Here is a 17,693-nt window from a genome sequence, read left to right on the forward strand (position 1 = left end):
ATTATAAATTATTGTACATTTAGATAGAGGTAATAAAAGGCCACTGTATGATTGAAGAATAAACTAAAGTTGATCTACTGGATAGTTCAAATTCCCACTAAGTTGGAAATGCAGACATGAAAGTAAAAAGTTGTTTTCTATGTCTGGAAAGCAGGGCTATTTTAAGTTTAGAGGTTAATAACATAGGGAGTATTTTTGTAACATTTCTTTGTAAAACTGCCTTCTTTGAAATTAAGCTTTAACAAGTATTACTGAAATACTCCATAAAATCAGAAGAATAAGGTTCTTTTGTTACTAAAACCCATCCTGGGACCTGACCTGAGTGTTAAGGCAGTCTTCTCTTCTTCCTACCATTGCTTACTTCTATTTGATTATGAATTTCCTGCTGGATGTTCAACTTCTCATTTCAGTACTTCTTAATATGCCAGCTACTACTCTGACATACAAATATTGGTTATTCGTTGCTTCTGTTTTCAACCTTGTTACTATGTCTACAGAGAACTAGCCACTATCAGGTTTTATTGAACATTCTTTATCCGCTGACACAACCTGAAAATCATTCTTTATGTACTTTATGATTGGCAGGGTTAGCAGTGACATGAATAAAGGAATGATGGTCTCTCTGTTAACATCTCAGAGCTCCATATTACAATACTGAGGTCTAGTTAAAGCTCTGAAACTATCATGTCTGATGAGATATATTCAGCTGGTGAAGAAAGAAAAGCGTAAGACAAGCTTGCAGCATGTGGAAGGATGATAAGTTGCCTTTTCTCTAGGAAGTAATGCAAACGTTTTATTTTAATTAGACATTTTTTTTTTCCTCAGGAAGAACGAGAGAATTCTGTACTTTAGTGCAATGGTTCTCCAGTTTGCAGCATGCATCAGAATAACCTGGAAGGCTTGTTAAATACAGATTTCTAGGTACCACCCCAGAATTTTTGATCCATAAGTGCTGAGATGTGGCCTAGGAATTTGCATTTCATTATGCTCCCAGATGATGTTGATGCTACTGGCCTGAGGACCACACTTTAGAAACTAGTGATTTAATGGCAATGCATATAAACACCTTCTAAGACATGGGTTGTAAGTAAAACTCTAGTTAATATAGTTTAAAAAATATGCAGCATGGAATACTACGTGGCTCTGTTTGAAGGGAACTATAATATTATGCTTTGGATTTGGCTTTGATAAGAATATCAAGCAATCCTTAAAATTTCATAAATTTCCTGATTTGCAATCTACATAAAGTAGGTACAGAGAAAGCTAATGCTTAGATAAAATAATTTCCTTTAAAGCAACAGTTCAGCTGGATGCTGTGGCTCACGCCTTTAATCCCAGCACTTTGGGAGGTGGAGGCAGGTGGATCACAAGATCAGGCATTTGAGACCAACCTGGCCAACATGGCAAAACCCCAACTCTACTAAAAATATGAAATATTAGTTGGGCATTGTGGCTCGTGCCTGTAATCCCAGCTACTCAGAAAGCTGAGGCAGGAAAATGGCTTCAAACCGGGAGGTGGAGGTTGCATTGAGCTGAGACTGCGCCACTGCCTGGGTGACAGAGCGAGATGCCGTCTCAAAAATAAATAAATAAATAAATAAATAAATAAATAAATAAATAAAAATAAAAAAGCAACGGTTCTTAATAGTTTTTATTTTTCAAGACCTTGATTTTAAGACTTGTACCATGTAAATCTCAAAGCACTAAAAGATATACACTTTAGTACTTTGACAAAAAGTACCCAATCTTTTTGTTTTTATAAAATACCAGCCCACTCCCATATTAAAGTTTTTTTTAAAAAAGGAAATCACACTACCAGTTATTAACCTATTTCACATTCAAAATTTTAAAGCATCTCTCACTACACCAAATACTTCATTAGTTTGGCAATCATATATGGATAAAAAAGACAAGAGCAAATTATCTAAGGCAGAGAAAGTCTATTTGATATTAAAATATTTCACTATGGAATGAGGCATAGCATACACAGTTTCTGAAGAGCTGATGATGTCATCTGTTTTAATAATTGTACACTTGATTAGAAATGGCCTTTATATTTCCTTATTAGAGCATATCTGGATTTGGTAGCATTTTCTTTTTCTATTGCTTATGCATATATATGGGACATCTGTGGTCAGCTATTATGGTTCTGAAAGCCAACTTTTTAAATAGCTTTGTACTACCTCTAAATGCTTCTATATCTCATCTACTCATCAGTGAAAGGATAAATTCACATTGACGTTGCATCCAAGAAGTCTACTCTAATTGGAAATTTATTTTTCCCTTTTTCTTCTCCTTTCTGATCCAATTATATTCTCCCAATTAGGATCCCTTTGTGACCAAATGCATTCATTTGGGACATCTCAGCCAAGATTAACAATACACCCTGTGATGTTAATTTTATTATTTATTAGGTCTACAATATGATCTAATCAAGTCAGCAAATCTCTTACACAGTAAGCACTGGATAGCTTTTCAAAAGTTTAAAATGATTTCTAATTCCCATAACCACTGCTCAAGAGCTAACATTTATGAAGGAAATGAACGTAAGGAGGAAAAACCCGGCCGTTTCAAGAGTGAGTCCAAACACACAAAATATGGCTGAGGAATGGTTAGTCCTTTGTTCTCCCTGCTTCAAGAAATTGTAATAAGAAAATGTAATTTAGAGAGTTTTAGCCATATATATGAATTAAATAATTCAAATAATGTCAAGATATGGCTAGGACAATTCTCTTTATAATTCTTTATTTCTAGAAGCTATTGAAAAGAGAGCTCAGATTTATACAAGAGCTCTGGATTTCTTGTGTTACTTTAAGGTTGAAGAAAGGGCCAAAGGCTCTCTGATGATCTCTTGATAGTCTAAGATTAATTTTTTGGTTGATTTTTTAAACTAGTCCTCAGAAAGTCATCTGAGAAGTACTGATTGATAAACACAACTTTTCCCCTACCATGACTTTTCAGGAATTATTAGGAAAATCATTAATTAGGGTTCTCCCATGAGCATGTCAGAATCTGAGAGTTAAAAGGGACCTCAGCAATGATGTAATTTAAACTGCTGTGAAGGTAGGAGTCCCTTCAGTAGCATCCCTGAGAACTGGTTACTCAGCCTCTACCTTAGTGCATATCTCCATTTTAAAGTGTCCCCTTCTATCTTTAGAGACAGCTGTGTTACTACAAAGTTCATTACAGTAAACAAACATGTTCCTTTCCATATTTTCTATCGACTGATCTTTACTTTTTAAGTTAACAGAATAAGTACATTAAAAAAATTATGGCCCTTGCAATTCATAAATACAAATATACACAGAATCAATCATAACTTGAATGTCTCAGGACCACAAATTGTACTGGAAACTTTATAAACATTTCATCTTTAATCCTCATGACAAACTTTATCAGTACCTATTTTATCCCATTTTATAAGTGAGGAAGCTAACAAAGTGAGAAATTTGATCTAAGGTCACATAATTGGTTAAATGACAGTTTTTTTTTGAGGTGGAGTCTTGCTCTGTCACACAAGCTAGAATGCAGTGATGTGACCTTGGCTCACTGCAACCTTGCCTCCTCCCAGGTTCAAGTGATTCTCGTGCCTCAGCCTCCCAAGTAGCTAGGATTACAGGTGCACACCACCATGCCCAGCTAAGTTTTGTATTTTTAGAGACAGGGTTTCACCATGTTGGTCAGGCTAGTCTCAAATTCCTAACCTCAAGTGATCTGCCAGCCTCAACCTCTCAAAGTGCTGAGATTACAGAAGTGGCAGTTTTTGAATCTGTATCTATTTGACTACAAAGGCTCAGAGAAGAAGGCTGGGGGCGGGGGAGGGAAAGGCTCTTTCAAATGCCTCTCAAATAAACCAAACAAGGTTCATTCACCAGGCATGTGACTTACTCTTAATCATTCCTTCCCTAAGGAAACATATACTTTCAAATAATTTATTCTAGACTATTACCCAACACCAATCTCATATTAATAGATTTTAATTTGTAGAATCAACTTTTCTTTTTTAAAAATAGGAATAGGTCAGGCGCGGTGGCTCATGCCTGTAATACCAGCACTCTGGAAGGCCAAGGTGGGAGGATCACTTGAAGTCAGGAGTTCAAGACCAGCCTGGGCAACATGGTGAAACCCCATCTCTACTAAAAATACAAAAATTGGGTGCCCATAGTCCCAGCTACTGAGGAGGCTGAGACACGAGAATCACTTAAACCAGGAGATGGAGGCTGCAGTAAGCTGAAATTGTACCACTGCACTCCAGCCTCAGTGACAGAGCGAGACCCTGTCTCAAAATAAAATAAAATAAAGGAATAATGTTTGCCCACCTCTCACTTAGGAAGCACCCCTTTTGTTCTTCACAATCCCTTAAGCAGTGTTCTCCCAGAATTCCTGGGATGGTATCAAGTAGGGAAAATGTTAAAAATACAAAATCACAGGTTCCTTCTAAGAACCACTGAACGAGAATCTCTGTGAGATCTGGGAAACTATTCCTTTTCTTAACCTTTTTTTTTCTTTTGAGATGGGGTCTCACTCTGTCACCTAGGCTGGAGTGCAAGGACACGAACTGTAACCTGTGTCTCCTGGGTTCAAGAGATTCTCCTGCCTTGGCCTCCCGAGTAGCTGGGACTACAGGTACCTGCCACCATGCACGGCTAATTTTTCTGTTTTTAGTAGAGATGGGGTTTTGCCATGTTGGCCAGGCTGGTCTCAAACTCCCAGCCTCAAGTGATCTGCCCGCCTCGGTCTCCCAAAGTGCTAGGATTACCAGCATGAGCCACCATGCCCGGTGTCTTTTTATTTGAAAATAATTTCAAATATATAAAATGTTGCAAAATAAAAATAGCACAAAGATCACTCATACGACCTTTACCCAGATTCACCTATTGTTAGCATTTTATCCCATTTGCTTTATCACTTGTTCTGTTTCTATAATAAACACAAACACATAGACCCTCACCTTTTTTGGGAACCATTTAAGGATATGTTACATATGTCATGGTCTTTTGCCCACTAAATTCTTCATTGTATATTTTCTAAAACTAAGAATATTCTCTTCTATAATCATAGTAATCAACTTTATAAATTGATACAATAGTTCATCTAATCTACCAACCACATTTGAATTCTGCCAGTGTATCTAATAAAGTCTTTTATCGCAGTTTCCCCAATCCAGTACAGGATACAGTCTAGGATGAGATAGTGTATTTAGCTCCATTTCTCTTTAGCATCCTTTAATTGGGAACATTTTCTGCAGCCACTCTGCCTTTATGATACTGATTTTTGTTTTATTGTTTTGAGATGGGCGTCTCGCTCTGTCACCCAGGTTGGAATACAGTGGCATGAGAACAGCTCATTGCAGCCTCAACCTCCCAAGCTCAAGCAATCCTCCCTGGCCTCAGCATTCTGAGTAGCTGGGACTAGAGGCACAAACCACCATAGTTGGCTAATTTTTTTTAAAATTATTTTTGGTAGAGACAGGGTCTGGCTATGTTGCCCAGGCTGGTCTAAAACTCCAGGGCTCAAGTGATTCTCTTACCATGGCCTCTCAAAGTGCTGGGATTATTACAGGCATGAGCCACTGTACCCAGCCTGATAATATTTTTAAAGAATACAGTCTCATCCCTACTTTGTATTACAACATCCTTGTTTTGTGTTTGTCTGATGTTTCCTCATTGTCAGTGTACTGTATAAGTGATATTGTGTCCACCTCTGTGTGTCATATCTGGAGGTGCATAATGTCCATCTGTTCCTCAGGAGTACCCAGTTTAGGTATTGCTTGATTTCTCCAGCATATAATTATTGTCACTAGTTCTCAAATGAATAATCAGTTTATTTTTTTATGACCATGTAAAAGCAGGATAGTTTATGACCATGCAAATATCCTGCCCCTCATCAAAATACTGCTTTCAATTTAGTATCCATCAATGTTATATCTCCAGTCTTCTCTTACCTAATCCTACCATAACAGCTGCAAAATGGCTTTCCAACTCCAGGACTCCCTCCATCAGGCCTTTGGCATTCTACTGTAAGCAAGGATCCTCCTTTCTCCCCATTTATTTGTTTATTTATAGTCAATATGAACTTATAATAATTTTTAAAATGATTTATAATTCCTTATTACATTATCCTTAATATAATTCCATATTAAAAGTACTAATAATTCCTTAAATAAGTAACAATAATTAATTATTTTGGTGCTCAAATTGTTCCAGATTTGGCTAGTGAGAGCTGCTGCTTTAATTTGGCCCTGTGTTCTTGTGACCTGACCCATGATTCTCTTGAGCATCTTCCTACCTTCTGTTATAAGTTGTCCTAGCCCCAGAATCAGCCATTTTCCTGAGGAACCCTGGTTTTCCTTAGCATGAAATAACAGCACTAGAGGAAAAGATCTGGATGCTAGGTGTGCTCAATTAGGGTGTCTGCTTCTTGGCCACTTCAGTGAACAAATTTAGGAAATATACACATGAACAGGCATATCTTGACATTGCACTTTGCAGACACTGCATTTTTTTTTCTTTACAAATTGAAGGTTTGTGGCAACCCTGTGTTGAGTAAGTCTACTGGTGCCATTTTTCCAAAGTGCTCATTTCATCTCTATGTGTATTTTATAGCAATAAACTCTTTTAAAATTAAGGTATGTATATTTGTTTAGACACAATGCTGTTGCACACTTAACAGACTATAGTATAGCGTAACCATAATTTTATATGCAGTGGGAAACCAAAAAATTTGCATGACTTGCTTTATCGTGACATTCACTTTATTGTAGTGGTCTGAACCCTGAGGTAAGCCCGTATATATACATATTCACCTACATATTTAAGTAATACCTACAACACACCTGCATAATTAAGAAATTGCTGAATTTACAATGATACCCTCAAATTCCAGTACCCACCACCACCACCCGGGTTTTATTTTTGCTGTTATTTTTAGAGTATGAAATGATTCTAATTGGGGATAGGATGTCTGAAAATCTCTGCTAAAGTGTGCTGATGAATCTCAGTTACAAGTTCTCCGTGGTCTCCCATGAAATTCATCTGGATCAAAAGACAAACTAATTCAAAGAACTGGGTGTTCCCTTTGTCTACCATTTATCATAGCCATTGGTTCCCTCTTCCTACTGAATATCTAGTTTATTCAGTTCCCTTATGAGGACAGTTATCTTTCCACATATAAGAACATTACAGAAAGTGACCATTTGCTCAGTCACCATTAGCCAATGGCCAGAGCTTTGAGCCCTCTTAGGGTTAGCACCAACCATATATATGCACGTATGTGTATGTGTATGTGTATGGTAACATGCTCACTGCTATCCTCCTCCCTCCACTCTCACTAGTTTCATTTCTAATATTATAGTCTGTGCTATACAACTCCAGAGGGAAATCATAAACACATAATTTTACAAGTACATATGATTTTACCTGTAAAAAATTTTAAAAGTATAATTCATTATTTTCTTTATGTTCTACTCTTATACTTACTAAGATCCCTGCAAAAATCTGGTTCCCCTTCTTCTGTTTATAGTTAACATTGGAACCATCTACCATTGCCTAAGTGAGAAATTGTAAGCATCATCTGTCTCTTCCCTTCCAGTATCACTCATAACAAATCATTTCAAGACCTCTTAATTCTATCATATTTTGAATTCATCTCTTCTCTTTATTCCTATTGACAGTATTTTGGGTTAGAACCTTGTTATCACTTGCTTGAATTTCTAAAGATAGAATTGGGGTATGGGATAAAACTGTTTTTTCCTTTTCCATCCTCAAGAACATAAAAATACTGGGGAGAAATTAGATACAAACAACAGCATCTGTTACTTCCTTTGCCAAATCTATGTCTCTTTACTAGCTTATAGAAATGAAAGCGTGTCAAAATGTGCTCAGAAAATATTTGGCAAATTAAATTTATAAATTAACACATATAAAACAATAAACCTGTTAACTCTGAAATACTTTACATGTCTATTATAAAGATAGTTATAGGTTATGGAATCTTAAGAAATCTATGATCTTTATACAGTAAACATATACATTAAATCCTACTGTCAGGCTCCACTCCAGACTTAGTTTTTCAAAGCTTAGTTAGGAATATTTTTAGATTAAAAAAACTGATAAAAGAAAGCAAGCTCCCGACCAAAACATCAAACCCTTCTTTCTCTTATGAAAGCATAGGTATCTATAGGCAGCAACACATCTGTTTCAGCATTGGAGAATTTTACTCAGAATTCAGAAACTAAAATGATTTTATATTATAGTACCTGTAATAATAGTAATTCTGGACTGCCAAGGGCCACATGCTAATATAAGCATTACCTCAATTAATCTTTACAAGAATGCTATGAAGTAGCTACTTGTTAGAATATCCACTTCACAGATAGAGAAGCCATATAAAAATTAAGTGCTACAGTGGGACTGGAATCAGGTAGTTTATCTGTAGAGCTCACATAAAATTTGCAAAATATAATTTCTACTGCATGGTTTTTAGAACAAAAATTGGGGCCATATACGATTATGAAGAAGTATAGAAATGTAATTTATCTTAAGTACTATAACAATAAGCCTAAAGACTTCTTTCAGAGGGAAAAAAAGAATAATTGCAAACATTTTCATGGATTTTTCTTCCTTAGCTACCACATTTCATGAAGGTGGACCTATGTACTGCAATATTTTAAACTTTCTTGACGGAAGAGACTCCCCCTTGTATAGTATCTTATACATACTAAGTTCTCAATAAACAAATTTTCAATAAACATGTAGACAATATTCTTATTTCAAAACATCTTCAACCAGCTGATTCAGTATACATAAATATTATCAAATCTCACCCAGGATTCTTGATAAATAAATGTTACCAAAGTGACCAATCTTACTTTCAAACACTTGAACTGATTTTCCCTGTCTCCCTGCTAATGAGGGGTAACAGTTTACAGTAAAGTGGCCCCCTGTTAGCCAGTGTTTGGTATAGAGTAGAGACTCACTAAATATTTACTGATTTAAGGCCCAGCAAAGTCAAAATAATCAGCCAATAAATAACAGACAGACTGGCTATATTGTGAACACAGAGGATAGGAGTGGTAAACAGTGTAAGCTCTGTAGCTATATTGCCTGGGTTCAAATCCTGACTTTGCCACTTATTAAGTGAGACACAATGAGCAAGCCTCCACGTCTCCCTTGGCATCAGTTTCCTCATCCTTCAAATGAGGATACTAATCATATCTACTTCACAGGGCTTTTTAAAATAAGAATTAAACAAGTTAACACGTTAGGCAATTAACAAATGTTAGTTATTCCTACTAAACAGAATTCCTTCCCTTCTTATCAATAAAGTGACAAAATGCATTTGGTGGAGATTCCCTCATCTTCTTGAATAAACCTTCGCCTCTCACCCTTAGTGTTACTCTTGGGAGGCATCGGCAAAACTACCATTTGAAAACTGTCCGATTCCATTACAGAAGTGAGGCAATAAAAGTCCATCATATGCAAAAAATTTGAAGGACATTTTATGTATAAAACTCTTTTGTGAGGACAATCAAAGGTATAATTAATCAGATTTATGAAATCTGAGAAATTCTGACCAGTCCCCCACCCCTGAGACTATTTTTTATTAAGGGTCCCAATGTCTCGTTTGAAGACTATCAAATTTATTATTAAAAATTGGCTAATTTACAAATTAATAAATTCCTGTAATTTCTCATTTGCTTTTAAAAAATCATAAAATATTAAAATTCAGGACATTTTATAAGCTATCACTAAAAAATACCCAACAGCAAGATAATCATGATACTTACTTCATCTCTATAAAGTGGACTAGTATAATACATTATGTCCATTGCACTGCTGTTCAACATATCCCTTAAACCTCGTACTTTGTCAGGAGTAATGGAATCAACAGTGTCTACAAAAACAAACAAACAAAAAAACAAGACAAGTAAATTAAATTTACAGAAGGTCTCTGTTCTAGGAAAAAAATAGTGAAGAAAATTATGTTGCCTGAAGTAGTAACTATTTAAGTTAACATTTAAATATTCAAGACCAGCTTTGGCTCTAATGGACCTTCCCTTCCTGTAAAATACTGCAAGAAAAAAAACATAAAAGACAAAATAGGACATGAAAAGGAACATTAAAGGATGAAAGTCATTATCAAATCTATAAAGCCTCACCTTTTCTTCTATATACTGGCTTTTGCATGAAGTTCAAGGGTACCCAGAGCAAAACCAGGCCACGTATTTTGGAACAAGTGTCAAAACACAATCCCAAGTCTTTTTGTACCTCCTTTTCTGTTTCCTTTCTCTCTCTCTCTTTTTTTTTTTTTGAGACGGAATTTTGCTCTGCTCCCCAGGCTGGAGGGTCGTGGTGTGATCTCAGTTTGTTGGCTCAAGTAATTCTCCTGTATCAGCCTCCCGAGTAACTGGGATTACAGGTGTGCACCACAATGCCCGGCTAATTTTTATATTTTTAGTAGAGATGGGGGGTTTCACCATCTTGGCTAGCCTGGTCTCTAACTCCTGACCTCAAGTGATCTGCCCACGTAGGCCTCCCAAAGTGCTGGGATTACAGGTGTAAGCCATGTGCCCAGCCTCTCTCTTTTTTTGATCTATGCACCTTCGGCTTGGCAATACCCATGTAGACTGCCTAGAGCCACTGGTGGCAACCAGCAACACAGTAAAAAAAAGTTATCCTACACTTTGCTCTATCTATCTTTAGTGAGCGAAAGATTCTATTGGTAAGAATGGTGAGATCACAAATATGCACAAAGGCAAATAAATCAGCAATGGGCCTCTTCAGTAAACAAGATAAAGGTGGTGTAATTTACTGTATTGAAAAAAACCCTGCTACATAAACTGCATTTCAAACCAGTACAGCCTTCCATGAATTATGCCTAACCAATGGAAATTCTACCTTGGGAAGATTATTCTATTAGACATCTAATAAAATTATTAGAGATACAGAAAATTTTATATTTCTTATAGAAAGCAAAGCACTATTCCTCGAATAGTGTGATTTGAAAGCACAAGGTGAGCAGAAGGCTTATGATTTTAGTCAAACACACTTTTATTCTTTTTCACTGCATTGGCTTAGGTTATTTTACTTATTTCTCCACTTTAATACAATGTAATAATAACTGGAAGGGAAAGACAAGCAAAGGTTAGATTTTTTTTAACAAAGATGTAAAGGGAAATACTGTTGCTGTTTGTGGGTGTACAACATATTTACAGACTGTACCTATTTTTAAATTGTAAAAGTGGAAGATATGACTACCATGCTGATGTAAAAATACTTCAAATATCATTTTAATGCATTTCCAAAAAAAGTTTTTTTTTTTTTTTTTTTTTTTTGGAGACGGAGTTTCACTCTTATTACCCAGGCTGGAGTGCAATGGCACGATCTCGGCTCACTGAGACCTCCGCCTCCCGGGTTCAGGCAATTCTCCTGCCTCAGCCTCCTGAGTAGCTGGGATTACAGGCACGCACAGCCGTGCCCAGCTAATTTTTTTTTTTTGTATTTTTAGTAGAGGCGGGGTTTCACCATGTTGACCAGGATAGTCTCGATCTCTTGACCTCGTGTTCCGCCCGCCTTGGCCTCCCAAAGTGCTGGGATTACAGGCGTGAGCCACCGCGCCCGGCCCAAAAAAAGTTTTTACTGTGAAATACAGACACATATAAATGAAGGTATTTAATTCTGTATGAGTAGGTTAAAGAATATACATAAACACATGTTCATACCATCTAGTTTAAGACTACTGCCAGTATCTTAGAAACCCACAATATATTCCTAAATGATCACAGGCCTCACTTAGCAGAGACAGAAAAGTAACTATAGGTAAGAGGTTTGTATTAATTGTGCTTTTCCTTATATATTTACTACATGTGTAATAATACTAATAACTGCACCCAATTACTTCTACAGAATTTACTATGTGCCAGAGCCTAAAGATTTTACCTGATTCTGAACACTGTGTAAACTGAAGTGTTATCTGTGGTTCTGCTCGCACCCCTCCACCAAATATTATGTTTCTGAGATTAATCCAAGTTGATGCATATAGCTGCAATCCACTCTTTTTCACTGTTGTACAGCATATGTCACTCTATACCTGTATCACAATTTATCCATTCTCCTTTTGGAGTCATTTGGGTTGTTTCTAGTTTTTTGCTACTACATATAAATCAGGATCCTAAATAACACTGTTTTACACGTCTCCTGGTGCACACATTTAAGAGTTTCTTTAGAGTAAATCTCTAAGAAGTAAAGCTACTGAGTCAAAGGGTACATTCACATTCAACTTAAATCTTCGAAAGTGACTTTTACCAAGTTTCATTCCCACCAATAGTGAATGAAAACCTTCACTGTTACGCAATGCCAACAACACTTGGTATTGTCACTTTTTTTTAACTGCATTTTAGATTTTGGGGTACATGTGAAGAACATGCAAGATTGTTGCATAGGTACACACATGGCAGTGTGATGTGCTGCCTTCCTCCCCATCATCTATATCTGGCATTTCTCCCCATGCTATCTCTCCCCAACTCCCCACCCCCCGCTGTCCCTCCCCTTTTTCCCTCCGACAGACTCCAGTGTGTGATGCTCCCCTCCCTGTGTCCATGTGTTCTCATTGTTCAACACCCACCTATGAGTGAGAACATGCAGTGTTTGATTTTCTGTTCTTGTGTCAGTTTGCTGAGAATGATGGTTTCCAGGTTCATCCATGTCCCCACAAAGGACACGAACTCATCGTTTTTGATGGTTGCATAGTATTCCATGGTGTATATGTACCACATTTTCCCTGTCCAGTCTATCATCGATGTGAATGATATTTCACTGTGGCTTTAATTTGCATCTCCTTGATTACTAGAAAAATATATATATGTAAATTTTAAAAAATCTCTTCTTTCCCACCTAAGTTTCCTGTCCTTTATTTTGGATATCATACCTTTGGTATCTGTTGTTCTGTTACAACATCTTTTTCCCAGCTTGTGGCTTGTCTTTCATTTTTTATGGCCTAATGGTAAAGAGAAGTCCTTAATTTTAATCTAACCAAATTATCTATGTTACTTTATAGATGCTTTTTTTTTTTTTGTATATTAAGAATACGTTCCTTGTACTTTGAGTTATAAAGATACTGTTTTGTATATCTTTCTAAAAAGTTTTAAAGTTTTGGCTTTCATATATTGTTTTTGATCCATGTAAAATGTGAAGTAGAGATCATTTTTTATTTTTTTCCCCCCATAGGACACCCAGTTACCATATATCATTTATGGAACAGGCCATCCTTTCACTAATGATCTGTAATGCCAGCTCTGATATATGTAAGGTTTCCAAATTAAGCACAAGTCTGTTTAGGGAGTATCTGATCACTGGTCTATTTGCCTATTGTTGTCAAAAGGATATTTATGGAAGTTTAAATACAGTAATAGGTCTGGCTACCAAGTAGGACAAGACTCCCCTCCTCAAATCCATCATTCTGTATTTTGGCTATTTTCAGATCTTTGTTCCTTTAAGTTTTTAATTCTTATGAGTACACAGAAGGTATACACATTTATGGGGTACATGAGATATTTTGATAAAGGCATGTAATACGTAGTAATCATGTCACAGAAAATGGGTAACCATCCCCTCAAGCATTTATCCTTTGTGTTATAAACAATCCAATTCTACTCTTTTAGTTATTTTAAAATGTACCATTAATTTATTACTGATTATAGTCACCCTGTTGTGTAATGAAACACTAGGTCTTATTTATTCTATTTTTCTGTACCCACTAACCATCCCCACCTCCCCAGTACCCTTCCCAGCCTCTTATAACCATCCTGATCGCTATCTACATAAGTTCAGTTGTTTTGATCCCACAAATGAGAACATAGGATATTTGTTTTTCTGTGCCTGGTTCACTTAACATAATGACCTCCAGTTCCATGCATGTTGTTTCAAATGACAGGATATTACTCTTTTTTTTTTTTTTATGGCTGAATAGTACTCCATTGTGTTTACATACCACATTTTCTTTATCCATGCATCTGTTGATAGACACTTAGATTAATTTCAAATCTTGGCTATTGTAAACAGTGCTGCAACAGACACGGGACTCTGCAGACACCTATTCAATATACTAACTCCCTTTCTTTTTGGTATATACCCAGCCGTGGGATTACTGGATTATGTGGTAACTCTATTTTTAGTTTTTTGAGGAACCTCCAAATTGTTCTCCATAGGGATTGTACTAATTTACATTCCCACCAACATCCTCTTCATTTGTTAATGCTTGTCTTTTGGAAAACAGTCATTTTAACTGGGGTGAGATGATATCTCATTGTAGTTCTGATTTGCCTTTCACTGATGATCAATGATGTTGAGCACCTTTTCATGTGTCTGTTTGCCATCTGTATATCTTCTTTTAAAAAATACCTATCAAATCTTTTGCCCATTTTTGGGGATCATTCAATTTTTTTCCTATAGAGTTGTTTGAGCTCCTTATATATTCTGGTTATTAATCTCTTGTCAGCTGGGTAGTTTGCAAATATTTTATCACATTTTGTGGGTTGTCTCTTCATTTTGTTGATTGTTTATCCCTTTGTTCTTTGACAATCATTTTAGAATCAGCTTGTCAAGCTTCATGAAAAACTCTGGAAATTCTAATTGAAATTACATGGAATCTATAGATCAAATTTGGGAGAATCAACACCTCTAAAATAATGAATTATCCAATCTAAGGAAATTATCTTTAAGTTGTGCTTAAGGTCTTTTGATAGTTCCTTTAATTTCTAACATAAATATACATCTTTTGCTAGATTTATTGCTTGGAATCTTATATTTTTGATGCTATTTGTCTGTTCCTGGTATACAGAAATGCAATTCTGTTTATACATGGAATTTCTATTTCACAATCTTAATAAACTATCTTGTTAATTCTAATAATTTTTTTTTTTTTTTAATTTTCAGATATAGGGTCTCTCTGTTGCCCAGGCTGGAGTGCAGTAATTATTCTCAGGTGTGATCCCACTAATGATCATCACAGGAGTTTTGGCCTGCTTTGTTTCCAACCTGGGCTCTTTCACCTCTCCTTCAGCAAGTTGGTGGTTCCCTGCTCCTGAGAGGTCACCATATCGATAGTGAACTTAGTGTGAACACCTGATTGGCATAGGGCACTACAGCACAGAACTCCCAGACTCAAGTGATCCTCCTGCCTATGCCTCCCGAGTAGCTGGAACTACAGCCACACACCACTGTGAACAGCCTAATAATTTTTCTGTACATTCTTTTGCATATTCTGAGTAGACAACCATACGACCTACAAATCAAAACAGATATTTCTAAGCCTTTGTAACTATTATTTCTTTGTCATATCTTATTGCTAAGACTTTCAAGTAGAATGTTTAAGTATTAAGAGTGGATATCTTTGGCTTATTCCTGATTTAAAGGAAATGTTTTTAGCCTTTTACTACCAAAGAACACATTGATATTTGCTATAGGTAGATACCCTTTTAAAAATTATTTTTAAATTTACAAACAATAAAATTGACTGAGTTTTAATGCACGTGTAGTTTTATGTAACAACTGCCATAATCAGGATACTGAACTGTTCCATCACCCCAAAAAACTTCCACATGGTACCCCTATAAATTCAAATCCTTCCCGCTTCCCCTAATCTCTGCTAACCAACAATCTGTTCTCTGTCTCTAAGTTTTGCCTTTTCCAAAATATCATAAAAATGGAAGCATAAAGTATATAAACTTTCAAGACTGGCTTCTCTCACTCATCAGAATGTCTTTGATACTACCACAATAGCCTAAACCTAAGAGAAATTACAAACTCAGGAGTTTTTCTAAACATTGATTCATCCATATTATGTACTTTCCTGAGAAGCCTGAGCAATTTACCTGTATGAATGGGAAAACTTCAAGGGATCATGTTGTTATTACACTAGAACTTTACATTTGAACTGCTGGTGCTGAGATCTGTTTTCGTCAGTAATATTCCCTTTTTTTTTTTTTTTTTTTAAATAACTCATTACAATTTTTGATGCCATTTGGGTTTGATAAACTACAACTGACATTCCTAAATGACTATGAGACAGAATCACAGACCTGGAAGAATCCTTATCAATCACCCAGGGAGGCAGTGTAGCACCGTGATAAACATGGGCTCTGGCATCACACAGAGCTAGATTCTGCTGTCTCTCTTAGTTAAATTCACCTTTTACTGAGTTTCAGTTTTCTTATCAGTAAAATACAGAAAATAAAGTAGGTACTTCATGGATTTTTGAGACAGTTAAATGAGATACTTCATGTACTGCCAGGCACAGTCTGCAATAGCAATAGGCAATACAATAGCAAAAGGCTCAGCAAATGGCAGCTGCTATTATATTCAATACAGGTCTCTCATTTTTGTAGATTATGTAAATAATCAATCTTAACATTCTGTTTTTATGGTTTTAATATTTAAGGGACACAACTTTGTATAAAGAAAGACATATTTTGGCTGATAGCTCTTTAAGGAAGACAACTAAAGTGATCTTATTTGAATAAATGTACAACTTCACTATGCTAGATGGTAATTCACCAGCCCAGGGAATGTATGAAAAACAACAAAGGAAAACAAAAAACCTGAGACTTTTATCTTCCAATTATGGAAGGAAAATTATTAGAAATAAAATTGTAAGTTTGCTTGCAATTGTGGACAACAAATATTTTTAAAGTACTGACAAATCAAGTTAGTGTTAAAAACTTTAGAAAACATTCTGTTCCTGCTATGTACCTCCACCTGCCCTCATAATCCAGAGGGCATGCATGAAAAGAGTACTATCTATGAAATCTATATCGTGGTCCAAATGATGTAATTCATTATAATTATTCTATAAATCAATGGATTTTATTTTCTTAAATAATTTAGAACAAAGAGTGAGTATACTTCAAGACAATTAAACTGAAGACACTATGTCCTGAATAAACAACGAGTGTTTTTTAAAACTTTCTGCATTTACTTTGGTCAAAGTTTGCCATTGGCTCAATCATCAAAGTTTTAAACAAAACATACCTCCATCAAGAGTAAGTTTTGACCGCCACTCAACAGGCAGAAATTCAACATGTGTTGCATGGTTGGAAAAATGCCTTTCTTCTATTTTTCTTGCAGCCTCTCTCATCCTAAAAAACAACAACAATAAAATGCAAACAAAGCTTTATGAGAATAACTTCACATATATATTCATATGATATAAAATACATTTAATCATAACACTTCCATTTGCTTACAGCTTTGTCAATTACATTCCACTACACTAAGCAAGTTTGCAATACTAGGATACCTTCATTTCGAAGTTATTTTCCTAAATTTTCCATCTATGATTTCAAATATTCTAAGCTTTTACATTATATTCTAAATAATTATACACAGGAATTTTTAGTGGACAGAATGGCATAATGAATACCTCTGTGCCATCACCCAGCTCCAAATATTATCAAGTCATGACATACTTACTTCATCTATTGCTCTATTCATTCTTCCTATAATACGAATTTTAAAATTTTATTAAAAATATCAAGATACCATAAAATTGATCCTTTTCCCCCTTTTGGTGTCAGTTATATAGCAGATTTGTGATTAGTATTAAACAATTCAGAACAGTTCATCCAGAAAAACTCCCTCATGCTATTCCTTTAGTAGTCACTCCTTTCCCCCATATTTAAGCAAATCCTAATTGTT

The 17,693-nt window shown here is 35.8% G+C and overlaps 1 protein-coding gene across 3 annotated transcripts in view; it reads right to left on the reverse strand.

Moving 5' to 3' along the window:
• DDHD1 (DDHD domain containing 1) overlaps nucleotides 1–17,693 on the reverse strand; it is a 104,273-nt gene that overhangs the window by 19,284 nt on the left and 67,296 nt on the right. For all 3 annotated transcript variants that reach the window (XM_012451028.2, XM_012451029.3, XM_012451030.2), the window contains 2 exons: nucleotides 17,028–17,134; nucleotides 9,788–9,894 (listed from right to left, as the gene is read on the reverse strand). In XM_012451028.2, coding sequence (XP_012306451.2) covers nucleotides 9,788–9,894; nucleotides 17,028–17,134 — 214 coding nt within the window. The remainder of the gene's footprint in view (nucleotides 1–9,787; nucleotides 9,895–17,027; nucleotides 17,135–17,693) is intronic.

The sequence above is a fragment of the Aotus nancymaae genome, unplaced genomic scaffold, assembly GCF_030222135.1.
Source record: "Aotus nancymaae isolate 86718 unplaced genomic scaffold, 86718_ANA_hifiasm-v0.15.2.pri h1tg000062l, whole genome shotgun sequence".
Classification (NCBI taxonomy): Eukaryota; Metazoa; Chordata; class Mammalia; order Primates; family Aotidae; genus Aotus; species Aotus nancymaae.